The 23,746-nt window shown below is 45.2% G+C and overlaps 1 protein-coding gene across 1 annotated transcript; it reads left to right on the top strand.

Annotated features, from left to right (window-relative positions):
• The first annotated feature begins 1,198 nt into the window (after window positions 1-1,198).
• AMMECR1L (AMMECR1-like) lies at window positions 1,199-22,561 on the top strand. The gene is made up of 8 exons (XM_012649955.1): window positions 1,199-1,506; window positions 2,990-3,099; window positions 12,091-12,535; window positions 14,467-14,577; window positions 14,898-15,012; window positions 15,693-15,783; window positions 17,191-17,287; window positions 18,981-22,561. The coding sequence occupies exons 3-8, from the start codon at window positions 12,129-12,131 to the stop codon at window positions 19,090-19,092; spliced, it is 933 nt and encodes a 310-aa protein (XP_012505409.1). The 5' UTR covers window positions 1,199-1,506; window positions 2,990-3,099; window positions 12,091-12,128; the 3' UTR covers window positions 19,093-22,561.
• The last annotated feature ends 1,185 nt before the right edge of the window (window positions 22,562-23,746 follow it).

The following is a 23,746-nucleotide window of genomic DNA, read 5'->3' on the forward strand; positions in this document are numbered from 1 at the left end:
AAGATGTTGTTCTTTTTGAGGGCCTTGCTCTTCTAGTGCTGAAGAACGTATTTAGTTGGCCTACTGAATAATCCCGCACAGTGGGCATTCCACTGAAGCCACGTCTAGTCGGGAGTTCAGGGATGAATGATAGAGCCGGACCCCTGACATAAGCTGGTGCCGCACTGGCTGGGTGAATTTGCCCCCCGCCCGTGCATCAAAAGGCTGCCTGGCACGCCTGTAATCCTAGCTCTCCGGGAGGCCGAGGCGGGCGGATTGTTTGAGCTCAGGAGTTCGAGACCAGCCTGAGCAAGAGCGAGACCCTGTCTCTACTAAAAATAGAAAGAAATTAATTGGACAACTAAAAATATAGAGAAAAAAAATTAGCCGGGCATGGTGGCACATGCCTGTAGTCCCAGCTACTCAGGAGGCTGAGACAAGAGGATCGCTTGAGCCCAGGAGTTTGAGGTTGCTGTGAGCTAGGCTGACGCCATGGCACTCACTCTAGCCCGGGCAACACAGTGAGACTCTGTCTCAAAAAAAAAAAAAAAAAAAAGGCTGCCTGGGCCAGGTGCGAGCGGCTGGCACCGCGCCTGGCACACCTCCCCGCGGGCCTGGCCGCGGCCGTCGTCGGCTTGATTTAAGGCTGGTCTTAGCTGTCCCTTCCACGCTGCTTTCGAAGGCTGCGGCCGCGACTGGCGAGGCGACGTGAGCGAGGCGCTTGGGGAGAAGAGCCCTTGGCAGCTCTGCGCTGGGTCGCTGACGTGGGAGAGGGTCCCGCAGCGAGGATGGAGCACCGCAGCCGGCGATTCCAAGCCGACACCTCGGCCGCGTCGAGGACAACGCCGCCCGCCAAGCCCGGACTACAACTCCCGGCGTGCCCCGCGCCCGCTCCAGAGGCCGGGGCGGCCCGGCGTGCACTGCGCCGCCCGGCCTGACAGCTCAGCACCCTGCACGGCCGGCTCTGCGCCCGGCAAGGCAAGCTGGCCTTCTCTTGTCTTTCCGTGTGCTCCTCTTTATTCTGACTGCCTGGGACTCAGCCCCACGAATGGAAAGCAGCCTCCAAAATTCAACACCGTAGGGCCACCGCCAGCCAATAAAGTGCCTGAATTAAGGCCACGTGATAGTGGTGGGGCGGTGCTCCGACGGCTCCTTGATCTCTATGGTTTTCGCGGCTCGCTAGAGGGCGTGTGGTCCACTGGAGGACTCCCTACATTCTTCCTCCATTACCTCACTGCCTCCGGTGGCTGCTGGGATATCGGAGGACTCCGGTTCCGGCTCGAATCAGTCCTCCAGCCGCCCGGGGAATACCTCTAGTTCTTCCCGGCCACCGCCGCCGCCCCGCCGCTTCCTCTTTCGCCCGCCCGCCTCCTTCGCCCCGCCCCGTCCGTGCCGCGCGTCCGGCCCACCCGCGGGCCCACTTCTCTCGGGAGCCCCCACCCAGGCGCATGGCTCCATGAAGCAGGAGAAGGAGGCAGAGCGCGAGAGGTCCCGTCCGCCCCAGCCGCGTCTGGGCCAGGAGAAAAGGTGGGAAAGTCGGACTGCGCCGCGCCCTCCTTTTCCCCCGCCGTCGGGCCAGGCCTCCCTCGGGCCGCCGCCACCGTGCCGGCCGGGCCTGCTCACCCCGGGGCCGGCGGAGGGGCCCGGAGTGAATCCCCGGGGTCCTGGGGCGAGGGTCCCGGGGCAGCGTGGGGGAGGGGCCCCCCGGGCGGCGGTGAAAGGAGGCGGGCGGGGCTTCGGGCCCTGGGTCCGGGCGGAGGGCAGCGGGGTGGTGAGGATCTGCTGGCAGGGGGTGGGCGGCTGCATTTGCCCCGGGCCGCGAAGCGAGACTCCAGCTCCTGCTCCTTTTCTGCACTCCCTCCAGGAAACAGTCGCGGGTCTGTGTAAAGTTTGGTGGTCTCCGGCGCCGCCTGGCGGCCCCCACCCACTGTCCCGCCGCCCCCTCCCCCGCCCGGCGTCTGGATTCCACCCCCGCGGCTCGGCCCAAGCTGCTCTACCCGTCGCTCTGTCGTCTCCCTAACTCCCCCGGCGCTCCGTGCTCTCCTTCCTCACACCCTTTTTTCTTACCTTTCACCTTTTCCCTCTGCCTGGTTTGCTCCTCCCCGCTCTGGCTTCTCCTCTCCCCACTCTGTCTTGTCCTTTTCTTGCTTAACTCTCTTTTCACACGCGCGCTTTCTCTCCTTCCTCTTTTCTTCCTCCGCCCCTCCGCCCTTAGGTCCTCCTTCCGACCCCCATTTCCATCATCCCTCCACCTTACACTCCGGGTGTTATGCCTCTCTCCTCCCCAGGCTGTGGATTTTGCCCTTCACTCCTTGCCCTCCTCCATTCCCTGTCCTGATGTGAACTCCTCTTTGCCGCGCTCACTCACCCTGATGCCTCCGGGCCCTATCCTCTTTCATTGCCCTCTCTTAGGATAGAGTGGGTGGGGCCTGGAGTCTCCTGTTTACATTTTTGGGAATAGCTCAGCTCTCTAGTACTTGGAGAGTTGAAGAGATGATGTAGAGATCTGTGGACGACTGAGGATGGGTGACTTTCACCAACAGCTGTCATCTCCTTCTGGCATAACAGGATGGCCTGTGCTCAGGTCCCTGGCCCTGATATGCTGTCCAGTAATTCTTCACTACTGTCTTTGCAGAGGATTGAGGAATATGTTAGTATTCTGAAACCAGTGGAGAGCCTCGAAATGGTATATCCTGGCCTAAGAGCAACTTTTGATCTAAATTGATGATGGGAGAAGTTTTAATGTGTGTCTGATGATCAGCTTCAATAAAACCTTAGATCCTCAGTGTCTTCCCTTTTGGGTGATGACGCCAAGGATGAGGTGATTCAGGGCATGGAACTGCCACTGCTTCCTCACAATTAGAGTCTGAAATGTTTTAAATTAAGGAGAGTCTGTCTGTAGCTCCCCCCCCCCCCCGAAATTGCTCTCTTGAGTTGTAGTTTTTCAAAAACTGTGTCTTCTGTACTACCTTGATTTTGTTTGTTCACTGCACCTGCATTTCCATCTTAGGTACTGGAAGAAGGAATGGAATTGGAAGGAAGAAGATTTATTCCAGAGACAAAATAGCTCCCCTCCTCTATTGTAGCTATTCCTCTGGCAATACAAACTTTCTGCTTTCAGTGAGTATTATCTTGGACATATTTAGAATAGAATTTTATTGCTGTTTTTGGTTTAGGCCTGTGTTAGGATTTTAGGATGTAGGTGTATTTTGTTCATTTGTATTTTTCTACTTCCATGAGGAAGTCCACATGTTGATGAAGTTCTTCCACTTGTTCTCTTTTAAAATAATTTAAATATGCAAAGACAAGTTATTTTTCATAATCTCATTAGAGTGACCTAGATGGTGGTATATGGCATTACACTTCCTTTATATTCTAGTGCAGAAGGTTCTGGCTTCCCACCCTTCCCAAATTACTCACTTTTTCAAGACAACCAAAGAGATCGTCTTAACTCTTAGGTTAATTAACTCAGAGGTCATGCAGTTCCTGATCAAGGTCCATTATGGGTTCTCTTTTATATGGTTTTAGTCTTCAGAGATTTTTGGAATATTTTGCCCTAAGTTCACTGTGGCAATATTATTTTCTTGAAAATTCCATCACGGATTTGAAAATAATTAAAATTCTACATGTAAACTTTAAGCAAAGTTATGAAAAAAATTTTATTACTGCTGCATCCCTTTTGAGTTTATTAATGGTAATATACTAACACTTGTAAGAGTTTTTCAGAGTGCTTTCGCATCTCATCTGAGCCTCCGAAACCGTCTTGTGAGGGAGGAAGGGAACAAAGTGTTTTTGCTTTACAAATGGAAGAACCGAGGTGCTGTGGTGGCTCACGCCTGTAATCCTAGCACTCTGGGAGGCCAAGGGGGAGGATCGCTTGAGCTCAGGTGTTTGACCAACCTGAGCAAGAGTAAGACCCTGTCTCTACTAAAAACAGAAAAATTATCTGGGCGTTGTGCACCTGTAGTCCCAGCTACTCAGGAGGCTGAGGCAGGAGGATCCCTTGAGCCCAGGAGTTTGAGGTTGCTGTGAGCTAGGCTGACATCACTGCACTCTACTCAGGACAATGGAGTGAGACTGTGTCTCTAAAAAAATAAAAACTGAGGCCCCGAAAGATCTGACACCTTGCTATGAGTCACATAGAAAAGGAAGGGGAGTGAGAAACAAAAGTTGTGACTCCTACATACATGTTTGTCTTTAAGCTAAGTTGATGTGGAAATGTGTAGTTCTGCATGTTTTTAAAAATCTGTAAATCTTAAAAGCAGTTGCTGGGTTCGGTGGCATGGGCCTGTAGTCTCTCATGGAGAGGTGGGAGGATCACTTGTGCCCAGGAGTTCAGGGCTGCAGTGAGCTATGTATGACTGCACTGGTGAATAGCCACTGCACTCCAGCGTGGGCAACATAGCCAGACCTCGTCTCTAAAGAAAAAAAAAAAGGCAATCTTATAGGTGAATCTGCCTGTATTTTCTGGGGAAAATTTTCACACACCAAGTGTTTTGGGTGTGTGTGACAGAGTTTCAAATTATAGAAATAATTATTTGGAATGGTTGCCAGAATGTTTGTGGGTTTTTCATCTGACTATTTCCTGGAATAGTTCCATAAGTAGGACAGAATTACAGCTCAGGTGCCATTTCAGTACTCCATAATTATTAAATTGAATTTCATCTCAACTCTCTGTGTCACAAAGGAAACAACAGCCTGTTCCCTTTTGTGGAAGACTTGATTTGAGCAGACATCTAGACACTAATGATAACAGAAGAAAACACAGAGAACCCTTTTGCTTTCCCTCTTTCCTACCTCCCAGATCTTGATGAGGTCATGCCCTCCAATAAGCTGCTTTGAGGCTTATCTTCAAAGGGTAAATCTAGATTTTTTTTTTTCCACCTCTAGGCTTTTGTAAATGTTTTAATCTGGTTATTGTTTGAAATCTAACTACTTTGACAGTGTAGTTCCACTAATCAGTATGTGTCAAGACTTCTACAATAATAGCATATTTAGCAAGTTTAGTCTCTTTAATGTGTGTAAGCTTAAGGAGGACCCTGGTAGAATAGAATTCTATACAACTCTCAGCCCAGTATTCTTTATTTTCAGTATCTCACAATGAAAAGAAACAGTGCGTGATTTATTAGAAGCCATTGCTCTCCAAAATGGAAGAACATCAAGGTCATTAGAGTAATAATGCCATGGTTTTTTTTGTTTTGTTTTTTTTTTGTTGTTGTTCTTACTATTTTTTAAATTATAGGCTCCCAGAAACAAATGCCATGTTAATAATATGATCTTTTGGAGTACAGAGTGGTTCTTAATAGAATTATCTTATGAGGGCATTTGTTTCTCTAGAAATTGTAAGAACTGAAAGCCATGTTATTTTTATAACCAACTCTACTTTTACTAGTAGGAGTAGTGGTAGTATTAGTAATAGCACACACTTAATAAATAGTAGTTATGTTGAGTTATCGCAATTGATTGTTTAGTCAGTTACAGATTGAATTCTTTGTTCTACTCTTTCCCCACTTCTCACTATTGCACTTGACTAATCTTAAAAAAAAATAGTAGTTACCTTCAGAAAAAAACTGCCAAGTGCTTTTAATGTCTTACTCATTGAATGCTCACAAATAACCCTCTGTGGTAGCTAGGGCCTGAGTCCACAGAGATGTGACAACTTGCCTGAGTTTGCAAAGCTGGTATGTGGCAAGTCGGAGTTGGGATCTGAGCTTAGACTGTAACCTCAAAGCCTAGAGTCTGTCCTCTGAAGATGGGTGTTTTAAGTGGACTTTGTAGCCTTGGAAGGGACCCATAATGATGGCGGAAGGCCCTTCTGCCCAGCCAGCCACGTGAGTCAGGGTGTCCTCACATCCTCATCTCAGTACTGTTCTTAATACCTTGTTTGTAAACGTTAGCAATGTATGATAAATGGTTTGTATTACTCTCTGAAATCATTTATTGCCACCCAGGCAAATGAACTCTCTAGTGGGTAACTCTTAAAGTGCTCCATCATTCAAAAAGGAAAAAATAATTCTTCTCAATTGCAGTTTAGATGGCATATGTCAGAGGAAAGCTTTGAGCCACCTAATGTTAAGTGGCACCTGGGGCCAGGTCCAGAACTGACCAGTTACTGATGTGTTTTAGCAACAACAAGACAGATACCAGCGTAAACTGGAACAAGAAGTGGATTTAGGTGATAGTTGACCTAATTTTTAGAGTGAATTATCCACATTGGCAATCCATTTTGCTATGAGTAATTATTAAACCATTCCTTGGTTTGGGCTGAATAGAGTTGACATTGTTGATAAGTACTTGTGGTTGGGCACTGTGGCTCACACGTGTAATCCCAGCACTTCAGGAGCTCAAGGCTGCAGTGAGCTATGATTGTGCCGTTTCATTCTAGCTGGGGCAAGACTCTTGTCTTCAAAACAAACAAACAAACAAAAAAAAACAGGTACTTGTCATTCAGTCACCCTTAGGTTTGGAAACAGTCCACATCCAGCACCTCACAGTGGAACCAAGGAACTAAAGATCAGGTTGTACTTATTAAAAAAAGGCAAACAAAATTACTAGAAGATCTGTAAATAAGATTGTGGGTAGCAGTCGGCAGTTATTTTGTGTGTGCTTACTGTATGTAGGGAACTGTGTTAGGTGTTGTGAAAGATAAAACACAGATGTGACTTGGCCACTCAGGCTCTGTGATGCTGAATTCAGTGTTGGCAGGAATTTTTAAGTGGCATCGTAAGCTGCCCAGAGCAGCAGCACACTGCTCAGTTTCCCCACAGAGAGGGAGGAATAGTTACTAAGTGGTCTTTGTTGTGGACCGTAATGAAGTTCAGGACCTCCTTGAGTGTTGAACATGAGGTGAAGGAGAAATTGTTCTGCAAGAACCGGGAAGTCAAGGACTCAACAACATAACGAAGGAAGGGGTGGTGGCTTCCAACACCGAGGGATTGCTTTATTTGACACTTGCAAGTTTAGAGGATCTTGAAGAGGTAAAGCAATGGTTTCCGTTACTTCCCCCAGCTTTTTGTTGAAGTATGGGTATTGTCTCCATCTGGTGGAAATCCAGTTTTAACTAGTTCCTTCTCATTCATTGTTCTAAAGTGGATGAACTGTAGGAAAAGGAGATTGCTACTGCTGACTCTAAACGTGGCCCCTTTTTTTTCTTTTTTTTTTTTTTGAACAGAGTCTCATTGTGTTGCCCGGGCTAGAGTGCCGTGGCGTCATCCTAGCTCACAGCAACCTCAAACTCTTAGGCTCAAGCAATCCTTCTGCCTCAGCCTCCCGAGTAGCTGGGACTACAGGCATGCGCCACCATGCCCAGCTAATTTTTTCTATATATTTTTTTTTATCAGAGACGGGGTCTTGCTCTTGCTCAGGCTGGTCTCGAACTCCTGAGCTCAAGCAGTCCTCCCACCTCAGCCTCCCAGAGTGCTAGGATTACAGGCGTGAGCCACCGCACCCGGCCTAAACATGGCGCTTGAGCTTAGCTCTGCAAGAGTAACCAGCTGTAGGCCCGGAATGGTCTTGGTGGCTTTATAAAGCAAGGGTTTTTACTGCTGATTCCACTTACTTCAGATGAACAGACTTCACAGGACCTAATACTATGGTCAAAGTATCATCCTTGGTAGTTTTTATGTGGTTTGGGGGAAGGGTGAGAATAGATTCACTTGCAGTTTTGAACACGTTAACTGCCATGTGAATTGTATTTAACTTACACTAGTTTTGAGCCCGGGGCCTCATGAAGCATCTGTAACTGCAATTGGTTAGCGAAAATCTTACTGGTTGATGTTCTTATTGTTACAATTAATATTGACAATTTAATTGCATATAACTCACCCACAGAAAACAATAAAAAATAACAAATTCTTTATTAAATTAGAAAGGATCATTTTGTTTTTGATGTTTTTATTCTATTTGCATAATAAACACCATGGCCCCAAGGGGAAAAAATATTTTTCTAGTGTGGCAGTTAATGTGTTAAAAGAGGTAGAATATGTCATGAGGTAGAATATTTGTTTTTAGCTACTCAGACAGATGGTTTGTCTAATCTAAAATGCTATTATTCTGAAGTGTCTTTCCCCGCACTCACACAAGCCGACCTACTGGAGCACCAGGTGTGTCTTGGCCATGGCAGTGTGGGCCTGAGAACTGAGTCTGGACCTGCCGAGTAGTGCCTGCTTCGCCGGAGTACGGTTTGAGGAATCTCAAACCTAAAGAGAAGATTTCGATGAAGTTGGTTGATGTTGTTTAAGAGGCCTTTGTTTACTACCAATACCCTGGTTTACTTCTTGTTCTTTACCTGGAGTGGAGTTATTAACATTTGCTTTATGTTGGCAGATAGTAAGATATTCACCCCCTTAAAAATGTGCGTTCGAAATACTCAGTGCAAGGATGGAAGGTGGAGAGACTAGGTGATGTGTGTTAAGTAAAGATGGCCATGTGTTGAAAACTGTCAAAGCTAGTTTCATTATACTGTTTTCTCCATTTTGTTCATGTTTTAAATTTTCCATAGATTTAAATTTATAGAATAAGTGTTAAAGAAATGCCTTCTAGTATATTTTTGACATGAAAAGTCTATCTGGTTTTGGTCACTAATTGAGACTACCAATTGAACTGGTTACTTAGTAGCCTCCGGAGGGATTCTTGGGCCTAGAGACCCATGAGATTTGGTTGGTTCTATTCATTTCAAGTCATTGTTTGGAGGAGTGTGGGGGAATTGTTACATGATAGCACTAGGTATCAGTTGTGGTCGGGCTCCATTGCAGATGAGTGATTATATGTGGTATGTAGGCAGTCTTCTAGACTTGCTCATCTGCATTGGTTTGAAAATTCCTTCGCTTGCTCTGTCGGGGGGAGGGTGGTGGTTCACTAGTCTAGTAGCTGATACTACCTGTTGAGGATCATCACTGGAGTTGTTGCCACCATCTCAGGACATTAGCTTTTTCTTCAGGTGTGGTTTGGTGTAATGAGAATGATAAGAGAATTTTTTTTAAACTTTGTTTTTTCATCCCTTCTCTTTGATTCTTTGAATTCTGGAACTCTTGAGGCAGTGCCTCAGGGCCGTGTTCAAACTCTGGCTCTCTGGAGATAGTCCTGCTGCTTCACCTAACCTGTGTCCTTAGCCCACTGCCCACAGTTATGCACAAGGTAGAGTCAAGTGAAAACTCAGGGCGTTGACAGCCAGGCCTGAGTTCCCCCTTGACTCTACCTTGTACATTTGGACTCAGCAACAAGGGATCATAATTTTCCAGGTGATGGCTGAGATGTTGGACTTGGTTTTTCTTTTTTCTTTGTCTTTTTTTTTTTAAGATGGAGTTTTACTGTTTCGCCCAGGATGGAGTGCAAGTGGCATGATCCTAGCTTCATAGCTCACTGCAGCCTTGAACTCCTGGCCTGAAGCAATCCTCCTATTTCAGCCTTCTGAATAGCTGGGATTACAGGTGCAAGCCACCGTGCCCAGCTAATTTTTTGTTTTTTGTAGAGACAGAGTCTTACTATATTGCCCAGGCTGGTCTCAACTCCTGGCCTCAAGTGATCGTCCTGCCTCGGCCTCCCAAAGTGCTGGGATTACAGGTGTGGGCCACCATGCCCAGCCTTGGGCTTGGTCTTCTGTGTATTTTTTTCCTGCTCCATTTTTGTTGGCAAGATTCTATAAACTATTGTATTAGTTCTTAGAATACCCTAGAATGCAATTTTTTTTTTTTTTTATCATGTTCCCCTAGGAAAGGGATCAGTTCCAATGGATATGATTGTCAGGTCTCATTCTTCCTTGTGGTTTGGCAGAAAGACCCAGGCTATGGAGTCTGGCAGGTTGTGGTCCAATTCCTAGCTCAGCCATTTAGTGGCAGTGTGGCTTTGGGCAGTTCTTTTGCCCACTAATCCTAAAGTTTCTCCTCTGTAAAATGATGGCAACATTGTCTGCCTTGCCAAGTGGTTTAGAGGTGTGGTCCCCAACCCCTGGGCTCCGGACTGGCCGCACAGCAGGAGGTAAGCCCCCGGAGAGCTGAGCAAAGCTTCATCTGTATGAACAGCTGCTCCCCATTGCTCGCCATCACCCCCTGAGCTCCATCTCTCCCCCACCTCCACCTCCCATCTGGGAAAAATTGTCTTCCATGAAACCCATCCCTGGTGCCAAAAAGGTTGGGGACCACTGGTTTAGAGGATTCAGTGAAATCCTGTTTGAATAACACCTGCTCCACGCGAGTTCTGCTTTAAGCCCTGAGTGCACAGCCAAGTCCTGTCCTCCAACTGCCCCCCACACAGTTGCCCTCCTGGTGGGAGCAGTTAACTAGAACCCAGTTGATAAGAGCAGCTAGAAGTATTGATGCTTACCACATGCCAGTTTCAGCCTTTTAACATAGATTAAACTCATTTATTTCACAACCCCAGGAGGCAAGTATTATGGTTATTCCTGTCTCGAGGAAACTGAGTCAGAGAGAGGTTCCTCTTGAAAGAAGCAGGATTTGAACCCAGGCCATCTGGAGGTAGCATTTTTAACCAAGACACTCTGCTCTCTCTCTTAACAGTCTAAATAAGATAGTGACGTGCGTGCTCAGAAACATTGAAGGTTTTATTGTGTCAAATATATAAAGTTTTCTCAAAAAGAAGCCCCTGTTTTAAGCTAGACATTGAAATGTGCAAACTATTATTTCTTGACTGCAGACAACTTTCATCTCACTCAGAGTTGCCCTAGATGTATATTTTGTTACAGATCAGCATATATGAAGAACATAAATAATATCTGTAAAATTTATATATCTCATTCAACCTAAAGGGACAAGTTGTTTGTGTAGAAATAATGGCATTGCAAATGGGTATGTAAATATTTAGTTTGATTTAAAAGGTTGTGGAATTTACAACTGAAATACTATGTTGTAGAACAATGCCTAAAAAGACAGTTATGTGCTACATGTCCAAATCACAGGGAAAAATTTAGGCAAGACAGTGTGAATATCTCTCTTTTCTTTCTCTCTCCTTTTTTCTTTAATCTTCCTTTTTTTTTTCATGGCCAAAGGAATAAGATATATAATGACTCAAGGGAAAAAACTAAGTGTAATTTTCTCAAGTCAGCCAAATTTTACAGACTTTGGTATTATCAACGTTGAAATAACTAGGATCTATTTTTCTGATTTTGTTGATGGTTGACACTTTACAAAGGAAAAGAGAAAGGCCCTTGGTCATGTTATGGCTATACATTTTTACCTTGGGCTTTTTAAGAAAAAAAAAAATCATTAAAAAAATAATCGCTTCCTCCCTTTACGTCACCCACTGGGATGCTGTGGCTCCTTGGCCCAACACTGCGTCGAACTGGGTGACTTCCAGTCCGTCTGCCTGCCTGTGACAGGGCAGACATGGCTACCTCACAAAAGGACTGTGAAGCTTGGGTGATTTGTGTACATACAGGTTTCTGCTAGGTTGCAGTTTTTTTGAATGGGTTCTTGAAAAGATAGGGAGGTATATAGAAATGGGAGTGAGTTCCAAGGGGAACCAAAGAGAATGAGTGAGGGGCTGAGTGGGGAGAGCTGGGAAGGCAGGAAGGTGGAAGCCTTGTGCTACAAGCTTGCCCTCTCGAGAGGGACGGCTGACTGCCTTTCATCCTCGCTGCGGACTGGGGCTGTGAGCACGAAGACAGGTCTAAGTTAGTGCTGAGGAAAATGCTGAAGGATGTGGTTAGCAAGGAAAAGCATGAAAGTTCCTCTGGAGTTCTTTGAAAACAGGGTGGTTCAATTTGGAGCCTATAAAAAAGGTAGAGAATGCCACTTGATGGCAAGTCTGACAGCCACATGCAGTCTTTCCCTGGGTCTGGAAATGTCCTTGCCCGGCTTCACAAGCTGCCGCCCCACCCTTCAGCCCTGGGCGTCGTGGGGAAGAGGCAGCTGCTTGTTGCCTGCCTCCATCCATCCTGGGCATATGGAAAATTTATGAAAAATAAAAAATAGTTCCCCTTTAGGGAAAGGTTAGGGGTCTGTTCTGGGGACCCTTTTTGACCATGTGACTTGGAGGTTCAGGTGGGAAACAGAATATGACAGCCTTGACCCTGTCAGTGCAGACTCTCTCTTGATTTTGTTCTCTCCTTTTAACTAACCATTCAAATTAAGGCTTAACTATTCTCGTTTTGGTTAGGGTTCTGCAGCATTCCAGACCTTGAGCACCGAATCAGGATGGGAAAAAGACGTTGTGTTCCTCCACTGGAGCCCAAGTTGGCAGCAGGCTGTTGTGGGGTCAAGAAGCCCAAATTATCTGGAAGTGGAACGCACAGTCACGGGAACCAGTCCACAACTGTCCCTGGCTCTAGTTCAGGACCTCTTCAAAACCACCAGCATGTGGACAGCAGCAGTGGACGGGAGAATGTGTCAGACTTAACTCTGGGACCTGGAAACTCTCCCATCACACGAATGAATCCCGCATCGGGAGCGCTGAGCCCTCTCCCCCGGCCCAATGGAACTGCCAACACCACTAAGAATCTGGTGGTGACTGCAGAGATGTGCTGCTACTGCTTTGACGTACTCTACTGTCACCTCTATGGCTTCCCACAGCCACGACTTCCTAGATTCACCAATGACCCCTAGTGAGTAAATCAGTTGCTGGGGGCAGTGAGGAGGGCATGATGGCATCTCCCTAGGGTCACTCCCTTGAGCGTCTTTGCTGCTTATAAAGTTTTAATGTCATTTGAGCAAAGGGTAATGGGAAGAGAATGACGAAAAATGTCCAGACAATATTTAGAACATTCAGTGGATTCATTAATGGAAGGGGGGCTAGGTTATGTTCACAGGAGGTTGTAGACTTGTTAAAGTAATATTCTGGAAATCAGAGGGGTTTGTTCTTGGCTCTTCTGTTGGTTACATGGCAGTAGGTAGGTCATTTAACCTCTCAAATGGAGAAGTCACACCATTAGGGACCCCAATAGTGTTGAAGTCCAAGTGAATTGGAGGTGTCTGAGGGGCAGGCTGGAGACAGGAGTTCTCATTTGTGGGAGCTGTGATGCCCTTTAGCAGGAGTCCCCTCACTCTTCAGCAGCCCCTTGGTAATCCCATAGGAAGTCAGAACCTGCTTTATGATTCTTAGTTCAAGACCCTGTTGCTTTTCCCAAGCCCTCAACAGTGTCAGTGACTTAAATGAGCAATGTGTATAAAGCATAAAGAAAAGCAAAGAAACTCATGCTGGTGTTTTTGTCTGGAATTGGAAGCAGCTCTGAGCTGGCTTTGAAGAGCACTACTGCTTTTTGATTTTTGTTTTTACGGGATACTTTTGGTGCATTTATTGACCTGAGATCATTCATTCCTCGTCTGCTGGTTGCCATAGGGATGCTTGTAGGGCCCTGGGCAGGGTGTGAAAAGGGCTTTGAAGAAAAAGGGCCTGCCCTTGGGAGACTTACCGTTGAGTTGGCAAATCACACACACACACACACACACACACACACAGCTAAACAGAGTATGGGGAAGGTCCTCACTGTGTGTGTTAGAAGGAGTGGAAATGCGGAGGACAATGTGCTGAGTTTTTAGGGAAGTATTGCCCTGGGGTACTGTGGTCAGAAAACTCCCAACTGAGCATGTGGAGAGCCCAAGCCTGGGTGAGATCCAGGGTGTCCTTTGCAAGAGAGGGATATGGTTTGGAAGAACAGGTGGTGACTTCGGTGTGTGGGGAAGGTTTAGGCTGTTGTGTTCCGGGCTTTGCATTTCTGTCCTACAGGCAGGAGGAATCTTGTCTTAGGGGTTTTTGAGTAGGTTTGGGGCAGTAACTTTGGTGATATGCAGGTGCTTTATTGAAAGGGAAAGATGGGTAGATGGGAGATCCGCTAGGAGCCTTTGTAACAGCGATCAAAGAAGTAGATAACTTGGAAAACTTAAGTTTCCTTTTAGAAGTGATTAACTAAAGATTCTAAGAGATAAGGGCATTAGAAGTGTGGCGGGATCTCAGGAAGAGGGGACAGCTCTGTGTGTCCCAAGAAATCTGTCAATCCGATAGAGGCTAATAAAGTATGACTTTGGCCTAGAAACAAAATTGCACCTTCACGAACAAAAAGCTTTCTAGAGGAGGCCTTTTTTTCCCTGAAAATATGTGAGCAGGAAATATTCGTAGTTGCCAGGGGCAGACATAATTAAGGGAAGGTGGACTTACAGAGAATGCTTGTGGATGAGGGGAGCTCTGCAGGCGAGGACAAAGTGGAGAATTAGAAGAAGGAAAAGTTGAGTCCTGGGCAGAGGAAGAGAAAAAAATAGCACGAAAATGTGGTATCTAAGTGAATTAAAGCTGTCGGTGTGGAACATAGGAAAGGCTATACAGAAAGCCTTTCTTCATGTCACCTCGTAGGTGTCCTCTCTGTTTCCAGCCGGGGGCTGTGCCACTTCCAGAAAGGCAGAGCGTCCTCCAGGTAGCTGGCAATTCAGAAAACAGTCCTTTTGGGCAATAACAGAAATGAACAGGGACAAAGCCAACAGGTGTTTTTCGTATCCATGATTAATTTGGGGCTGGAGAATGTTTTGTGTTTTGCTTTTTTAGTCCGCTCTTTGTGACATGGAAGACAGGGCGGGACAAGCGGCTTCGTGGCTGCATTGGGACCTTCTCAGCCATGAATCTTCATTCAGGACTCAGGGAATACACGTTAACCAGGTAATGACACCAGACACTAAGAACTGTAGATAAATCGGCTAGAATCAGAAACAACTGCCTGACTTTGTTTCTTCTGAGTGATACATTTTGAGCATTCTCTTTTTGGTAATCAGGAAATGTAAGGGCCTTAATCTGGTGAGTCACTCATCAGTTCAAACATAGACAGTTAATAGCATCGGGTTGTTTTTGACGTGTTAGTGTTGATGAGTAATAGATGTTCTCTGCATATCTCAGGATTCATAAATACGTGGGCTCTGTGGCACATGATGCTGGTTCCTGGGTCCAGAACAGCCTTACCTATGTTTTCTGTCCTCCTCCAGTGCACTTAAGGACAGCCGATTTCCCCCCCTGACCCGAGAGGAGCTGCCTAAACTTTTCTGCTCTGTCTCCCTCCTTACTAACTTTGAGGATGCCAGTGATTACCTGGACTGGGAGGTGAGAACAGCCGCATTTGGAACTCTGCATCTCTCGTTGCATTTGGGTTCGGGTTAGTACATGGTAATGTATCTCCTTCATTGAGAAAGGGTATAAAAATGTGAAAGTTGGGTTTGAAACCATCTGTGGGCAGCATAGGTGACAGAGGAGGTACTGCTGTGTTAGGAATAGGAAGAGATGTAAATGTAAAGGCTTTCTTCTCCCATTTCTTCCTGGTCACCTCTCTCCCACATCCTCCTCCCATATCTAATAAGAAATGATGGGATAAGAAAAAATATTCCAGATCCCTCTTGGCAGGCCCTTGAGTAAAAGTTTTATTAGGAATCAGATGTGAAGAATCATGAACCCAGATAAAAACCTTGTGGCCTGTTCATTTAATGGACTAGGGTAATGGAATATTTTAAATATTCAAAATTAGTGGATGACCTACTTAAAGAATTGGTTTCTACAACTGTCATATTCTCAGAGAGGTAGCTGTACGTACACTCAACCCTTCCCTAAAACTGAACTTTCTCTGGCCTCTATGCCTGAGAGAGAATGTTAGTCATAAAAAGCAAGAAGCTCTCCTTATTCCCAGACCTGGGCAACCTGGGCAGGGGATGGTATTAATGTATATGTGGGGGACTGACGTTTCATTAGAATAAGTAAATGTCATTCACTTGGTTGTGTTTTTTCTATAGGTAGGGGTCCATGGGATTCGAATTGAATTCATCAATGAAAAAGGTGTTAAACGTACAGCCACATATTTACCTGAGGTTGCTAAGGAACAAGGTGAGTTGGATCAGTGGAATTTTAAAGAACAATACTATTCACAGTGGTGCCAATTAAAGGGCAGGAAAGAGAAGTGTGTCATCTTTCAGCCCAACTGCGACTAAGAATGAGTGCTTTTCCTTAGTAACTATCAAATTCCTATAGAACAAGGGGTACACTCCCAGAAAGATCTAGGAGCTAGGAAAAGGAAAGGGGTAAATACTTCCCTTACTCGTCTGCTTTTTCAAACACTTCTTATCAGTGAATAGTTTCTTTCTTGGCCCCTTAAACTACAGCAGTAAGTGTAGCAAAATTCCAGCAATCAGCTTGACCATGTTAAAGAATTCATTATAAAAGGAAGTTGCCTATATCCGTAGATACTGAACTTCTGATCATGAATCATTAAACAGTGTTATACATGGCAAAGAGTAAAACATCCCTACTGTTTTTAAAGAATCAGTAGTTAATACGTTCTTGTAATGGGGACATGAAAGGTAGAACGTGGGTTGGGCAGGTTTTCTCTTTAGAAGAATATTGAGAAGAATACCTTTACATGTTGCTTGTGCATTTGACGCCATGTAACCCAGTTTTTGCTCTTTCTTGGAATTAGTCTGTTTTTGAAAATAATACGTGAAACAGTATTTGCTGAGCATGAACCTGGTATAGAGAAAAATACTCAGTTAAGTATATATCAGTGAACTAATTATGTGGAAAGCGATTACGTGTTGGTTTCCATTATTGTTGTGTTTAAACTTTTCAAAAGCAGTGTGGATGTGGCATAAAAAGGAAACCTTTGGCTACCTCTTTGAGGTCATAGCTCTAACATGCTTCTGTATAAAGAGGCACACCATAGTGTTTTGTAATGGTAAGGTGTGAACAATAACTTAGGTAAATAAATTACTTTTGTCATTTGGAAGTTGGAAAAATTAAAAATTTGGGGCACCCTAATACAGTACTTTAACAGCTTCCTTTCTGCTGTTAATTCTTTATTATAGAAAACAGGACTCCTAGAAATCATCAAACTGAAGGAAAGCCAAAGGAATACAAGCTGTAGAATTTAAATTCCTCTCTTCCCATAGAGCAGCTTGGGTACCAGCGCTAGGCCAACAGGCCAGTCTAAGTTGGGACCATGTTTGTTCCTAGATAATTATACAGGGGTAACATCTGACAGGAAGCACGCAGGAGCAGGGAGCCTGGGAACAGCCAGTGTGGCATGTGTCGGGCTATTATCTCATGTCTCCACTGGAGTGTCAGTGAGGCAGACGGGGCACCAGCTATATGGGGGCCAGCGCCCAGGGCCTCCTCTGCCCTTAGCAGGTTCGGCTGCTGCTTGAGTCCCATTGCTCCTGTACCGGCCATGTGAGAGCATGTCCTCCCACTCTGGCACGCCTGTGTGCTGACCTGCAGTGTGGCCTCTCTTCTCCTCAGACTGGGATCAGATTCAGACAATAGACTCCTTGCTCAGGAAAGGTGGCTTTAAGGCTCCAATTACCAGTGAATTCAGAAAAACGATCAAACTCACCAGGTAAGCCACGGTCTCGTTTTCCTTGGCATTTGAATTAAGTTGGGGTTGGCTGAAGGATACTTTTGATGGGAAGGGGAAGAAAAAAGTTTTCTCTGCTAATGTCCCTAATCAAAAGAAACATGGGGGAAGTTTAAGCTTTGACGAAGCAGCAGCAGCAGCAGAGGCAGTCTCTCCCCCGGCACCTCGTGCATCTCCCCACAGCTAAGCTGATCACAGGGCTGCAGGGGTAGGCCTGCCAAGCCAGTCCTGGATGCTTTACCAGAATCGCTTGGTTGGGAGGCTGAGGGAGAAGATTGAGATTAGGAGAGAAGGCTCTGTGTGGAAGTCCAGGGTCACTTGCGGTGCTACTTCCCGTCCACACATGCAGTCAGGTGGCAGGAGACACAAGAGAGTTAGAAAATGCTTTTTACAAAAAGTTAAATGGAAACAACCTCCCCTGTTTGAGAGGAATACTTTTAGGAGGAGGCTGCATAGTGTAACAGAATGCCCGTGGACTTGGGGTCTGAATGCCAGCTCGACCACTTACTAGCTGTGTGACGTAGGCCAGTTATTCTACCTCTCTGAGCCTGTTTCCTGTCTGTAAGATGTGAATGATACCTTAGGGTTGTTTTAGGATATGGTAAGGTAATGTATGGAGAATTTCTAGCCCAGGGCCAGGCAACATTGTAGGTGATCAGTTTTCTTCTCATCTCTATTGAAATTGGAAACACTTGAGAGGTTTAGCGTCTGTGGGCCTCTGTTGGGCCCCTCTTCTGTAAAATGCTGAATAGTCATATACTAATCTCACAGGTCTGTTGGAAGATAACCCAGTGTTTTTTAAATGCTTTGGATTCCAAAAATTGAAAAACAACAAAAAACACTCTTCAGATACAAAGCATTATTACTATTATCATTATCATTATAATTTATTTGAACAGCCATTTCCCTGTCAAAATTCAGGAATAATCACCTTGCAGTGGAGGAGTGATTACAGTGGGAAAGAGATGGCTCTGGGTAAGGATTGTCACACCCAGCTCCTGTGGTCTGTAGTAGGCTCCATAGGTTTGTAACACCCCATGCTTCGCATCCTGACTCATGGCTCTTTCCAGAGCAAAGCCAAAGTGCTATGAATTCTGTTCTGATGACCCTGCGATATGGCATATTCATCTGGGGATTGAGACCTGTCCTATATAGCCCCAAGGATCCTTTAACCTGCTTCATCAGAATTTGACTCAGAATTAGGTATCTGTGCCCCTTTTAGTTATAATGACTTGTTTGTTGCTCTTCTGCAAATTGAGGTTTCATTTCTGTCAAATTTATCACATTTTGACTGAAAGTAGATACGCAGTTTACACTGGGTTTTGGTGCAGCCATCTTCCAATCTGCCACCCGTGTAATTTCACCTTGAAATTCTTCATCCAGACCCCACTAGCGGATTGCTTACGAGCAGCCTGAGCATATGTAGTGTGTGAAGGTGGGATGTGCTGAAATACATTCTCAGGGGTGAATTGTGATTGTGCTTTTTCATCTTGTTCATTTGTAATAAAAACATTGTTTTCTTGTGCTGTCTTTCATTTTCTGTAAGTAAGATTGCTCTTGGTCTTCCATTTTATTCTTTCAAAATGTGGAATAAGCTTTTGGTTTTCTCTGCTGAGTGACTTTTAAAAATGAAGTGTTTGGGGTTCCTAATACCCTTTCCTGTTTCCTTATACAGGTACCGAAGTGAGAAGGTGACAATCAGCTATGCAGAATATATTGCTTCTCGACAGCACTGTTTCCAGAATGGCACTCTTCATGCCCCGCCCCTCTACAATCATTACTCCTGACACACGGCTGCATGACCAGTCCCACCCCCCTGTGGCCACCAATGGCTATGACATCATTGGAGCAGATGCCTCCTCTTCCTGGTCCAGTTACTTCTATTACTGCACCATTTTATGATGCTAGCTTCCGTTGCCAAGTCTGCCTCCTGCTGACTGAGGGGGGCGGGTTCCATTGAATGAAACAGAACTTGAGGGGCCCAAGCCTTATCTCAGCCTTTCCTCAGTATGGGGTTCCGTTGGACTGGGGCTCCTCTGTGACTAGTGAGAATTACCGCTGGGTTCAGAAGCCCCTTGTCTGGTGATTGGCCGCATGTGTGGTGTTGGCCACACACCGGAAGCTGGAACTGATAGTCCATGAAGGCTTAACCCACATACCCCTACAGCCTCCCTCCCCAGATCGAGTAGGTGTATTCCCCTGGCAGTCTGGGCAACGGAGACCAACAAGAAACATTTTTAGGTTGTTTTAAATTCCTTTTTTTAAACTTCCAGTTTATTGCGTACCAAGAGTTGATTACAACCTCCATGCTTCATAAGTGGACGCCACATTAGGGTTGGACGTGGGCACCATGAGTCAGTCAAGGCTCCTGGACAGAGACCCACATCAAGATCGGAAGCCCTTCGGATGGCGTTGCAGATCTCATCGCTCAATAAGCCGTGAAGGTTTTAATTTTCATCCCACTCTCAGTTGGATTTTCTGGCACTCTTCCTGCATTGAGTCTCCCAGGTTTGAACAGAACTCGGTGGTGTAGCCTGCTGAGGAATGGAATGCAGATGCCCACGGGAGGTCCCAGTGTCATCGCTGCGGTCAGGTGTGAAAGGAGAGACCTCTTCCTTACCACCCGGCTACCTCACTCCTCTACTGGTAGCAGTGCCTATAGCTGGAGCTAGGTTCTCAGAAGCATAGACGTGCAAACAAGCGGTTGGGTTGGGCTTTAGGACACCTTGTCATAGGAGAGAATCTGGGGTCTCCAAGCTGGTTTCTTTTCAGGCAAATGTCCTGAGGGACCTTTAAGCAGGGGAGTTCCTTTTTCTAGTTTGCCTCTAGAAGTGGGAAGACTGATGTTTCAGTCCTTTATAGGACTTTAGAACAAAGCTGTGTAACTACACAAGGTGAATCTGTATCTTGCCTAACATGCTGGGAATCTTCACCCCACCAGGGCAAATTTCCAAATAGCTCATTTTCCTCTAGGTCTTTCAAACTTTCATGTGACATATTTCCCTGTCCCATTGTTGCTGATTTCCAAATAGCTGTCAGCAAGTTTTTCCTCCCTCTTGCCTGTTCTTCACTGATTTGGTGGCAGAGTTCATAGAACTTAGGGGACTTGGAAGATGCTTTGAAAACACTGTCACAAAGGCACTGCTAAAATGATTCACAGGAAGAGTGGCCAGTTGGAAGAAAGGATCCTAAGGACGGTACACTGGTTTTCAACAACATGCTTAGAGAACTCTTGAAGTGGATCGGGCGTCAACCCAGTGAACACAATGTTTTGATTTAATTTATTTTTTAAAGTTTATGTGGTGATGGTGTGGCTTTCTGAAATGGGAAAATATTCAAGTCAAAAAATCCTTTCGAGTTTTCATCTGCCAGGAATGGGGGAGGCGGAGTGGGGGCACAGTCTGAGAAAGGACATGTGTGTGCTCTTCCAGGCGTTGCTGGCAAGTTGGTGGGAAGGAATGGGTGAGGGTGAGTGGGTTTGCTCAGTACTGTCCTGTGCTGCTCACAAGGACCTGGGACATGCAAGGGAAACGTGGGTGACATCAGGGTGCCCAGGCTACAGCCCCCTAACTGCTGTGCTGGGTTCCCACAGCCTGCCACGTTTCCCTTGGTGATGGAAATGAAGATGAAGGGGTCATTTCGTGACTTCCTGCTGCTGAGAATAATAAATGTTTTGTTACAAACACATGTGACAGCAGTTACTCTTAGGTGCCATGGATTGATGTCAGGGTGGTCAGCTCTGGACTAAGCCACCCACCTCCAATTTGTACAACAGTATTGATACATAGGGCTACACTCATTACTGTTCAAGTGTTCTATGTTAAAAGTTGTGTTTAATTTCTAAAGATTAAAAAAAGCAAAAAAATTGGTGCTAAACTTTCACCCCTGAGCACGCTCAGTGAGACTGGTCATGCAAGCATTACAGTGCCATGCTCCTCAAGCCTCTTTTTTCTTGTAGAAATGTTGCCCTATTTGTCTTCCCCAATGTATAGTATGTTTTTTATTTTATTTTATTGAGGGTGGGGTAGAATACCTGCCATTTAACAAAATGAATAGAAAAATTTAAAACCCAGGAAATGGGGAAAAAAAAATCAGTGCACAAGAATCGGGCTTGTCAAGCCCAGCACCACACTGAAGTGGGCTCTGTGGTTTTGGAGTGAAGAAGCCTTACTCCCTGCACATTCCCTCATGCGCCCACACGAGTCCAGCAGGAGAAATGCTCCAGTTCCTCTTGCCTTGTCGAGGGGGCTCAGGAGTCGACCAAGGGAAACTGTTTGTCCCCGTAAGGAATGGGCACTGTTGGTATCGGTCCTGAATGGGCCCTAGTCAGGAAGCGGTCTGGAAGTGTTACGGTCATGGTCGCCTCATGGAAGTGTGTGGCAGGTGGCTCTCAGGAAAAATACCAAGTCTGGATCATCCACGTGGCAGCTTTGCATAGGGAGAGACAGCTCCGAACTGGGACTGAACTGCCTTCCACAGGCTTGACCAAAGCAGTGATGAGGGTGGCCAGTACATGCGGTGTGAGTGGTAGGTTTAAAGAGAAGGGAATGTTTTCTGCTGATTGTTTCCTTTGTCCTTGGGCTGCTCAAGCTGGACAGTAGGTAACCACTGTTTTCAAGGAACCAGCCCAACTTCGCTGGCTTGGTTCGGAGTTTGTTTCATCCCTAGCTGTGAGTGCCTTTTGGTCTGGAAAGTTGGCTTGTCTCATAATACCCACAGCTAGGACATTCTCTGTGTAATTATGAATTGTCCTTGTTTTACATTAAAAGAGAATGTCTTTGATCACTAGAGTTTGTTGGTGTTGGATTGTTTCCACTGTGAGATTCTTAAACTTTTTCGCTTCATAATATTAAAACAACTCATGTTAGAGACCCTTTCAACATGAAAGGTTTGTAGTTAAGACATTACATATATTTTATTGTTTATAATAAAAGTCATCTATACAAAAGAAGTACTGGGTGTTAATTTTAATATTTTGCACAAGCTCTGTTTTCCATGATGTGTTAACATTTACAATTTCACTAACTGTTGGTGTTATTTTCTGTTGAGATTCTGGAGCCTAGGGAGCTATGTGTTCTTTTTGTTTATGTTTGTTCTTATTTCCCTGAAGCAAGAGACTATATGGCCTTCAGTGCAAAGACTTCAGACCAATTCTTTGTATTACACTTGGTTGCCTCTTGGCTATATAACTTCTGAGTGCAAATCATTGAACTCTTTAATGAAGTATTGTAGAGAATAAATCATAATGGATAAAAATTGTTCTTTGCCCTGACTTTTCTTTGACCATGTGGCTTGAATTATGTGGAACATAACAGTGGTGCTATTTTTGCAGCCAGCCAAAAAGATAGTATTCAGTCAGCCTGCAGGTTCTGTGTGCTCATAACCCCCCAATAACCTTGCACTTGTGTATTTTTTTTTTTTTTTTTTTTTTTTGGTGGTTGGCAGCCCTGCCACTGGCTTTTTAGAGCCAGGTTTCCTCAGCAATCTTTCATGAACCCTTTAAGATTTGGGTTTTTTCAGAAAGGTAGTTTGCATTAGATTTTCAAATAAACTGACCTTTCCACAAGAGCTAAAATGGTCTTGGGGGGAAAAAAAAACACTCAGATTTAGGATATCATTTGGTGATTTTTTTTTTTTTTGTTGCCCAGGCTGGAGTGCCGTGGCGTCAGCCCAGCTCACAGCAACCTCAAACTGCTGGGCTCAAGCGATCCTCCTGCCTCAGCCTCCTGAGTAGCTGGGACTACAGGCATGTGCCACCATGCCCAGCTAATTTTTTCTATATATTTTTAGTTGTCTGGCTAATTTCTTTCTATTTTTAGTAGAGACGTGGTCTTGCTCTTGCTCAGGCTGGTCTTGAATTCCTGACCTGGAAGGATCACTCCCACTTCAGCCTCCCAGAGTGCTAGGATTACAGTGGTGTGAGCCACTGCGCTCAGCCTAGTTGGTGATGTTAATTCAAGCAAAGACCCTGGGACATACTGGTGTGGTCTGACCTAACCAGAAAGGTTTGTTGTTTTTGGGTAGCCCAGAAAGGATGAGATGTGTTTGGAGAAAATGACAGTCATTTTTCAAAATTGTAAACATTCATATACTGGGATTCTCAGTCTTCAGTTTATAACCTCATTTGCAGGGAGGTAGGTTTTTATTTTGTTTAAGATACCCAGTTCTGAGGCCCTTACATTTGGCAAAACTCATAAAACACATGGCTACAGGGTTAGGCAATTTTGAAAACAGACTACAAGCAGCTGGTTAAACATTTACAGACGTTAGTAATATGTGTGTAGAGGAAATTTTGGTTTCTTCAAGAAATTAATGTTCTAGAGATTATATTCCATATTATCTCTAATAGTGCCTGTAAACAACATGGAATTCCTTAGTGCTGATTTTTTGAGGGGTGGGGGATGGTGATAAAATACATATAACAGTATTTGCCATTTTAGC

The sequence above is a fragment of the Propithecus coquereli genome, unplaced genomic scaffold, assembly GCF_000956105.1.
Source record: "Propithecus coquereli isolate 6110/MARCELLA unplaced genomic scaffold, Pcoq_1.0 Scaffold307, whole genome shotgun sequence".
Lineage (NCBI taxonomy): Eukaryota > Metazoa > Chordata > Mammalia > Primates > Indriidae > Propithecus > Propithecus coquereli.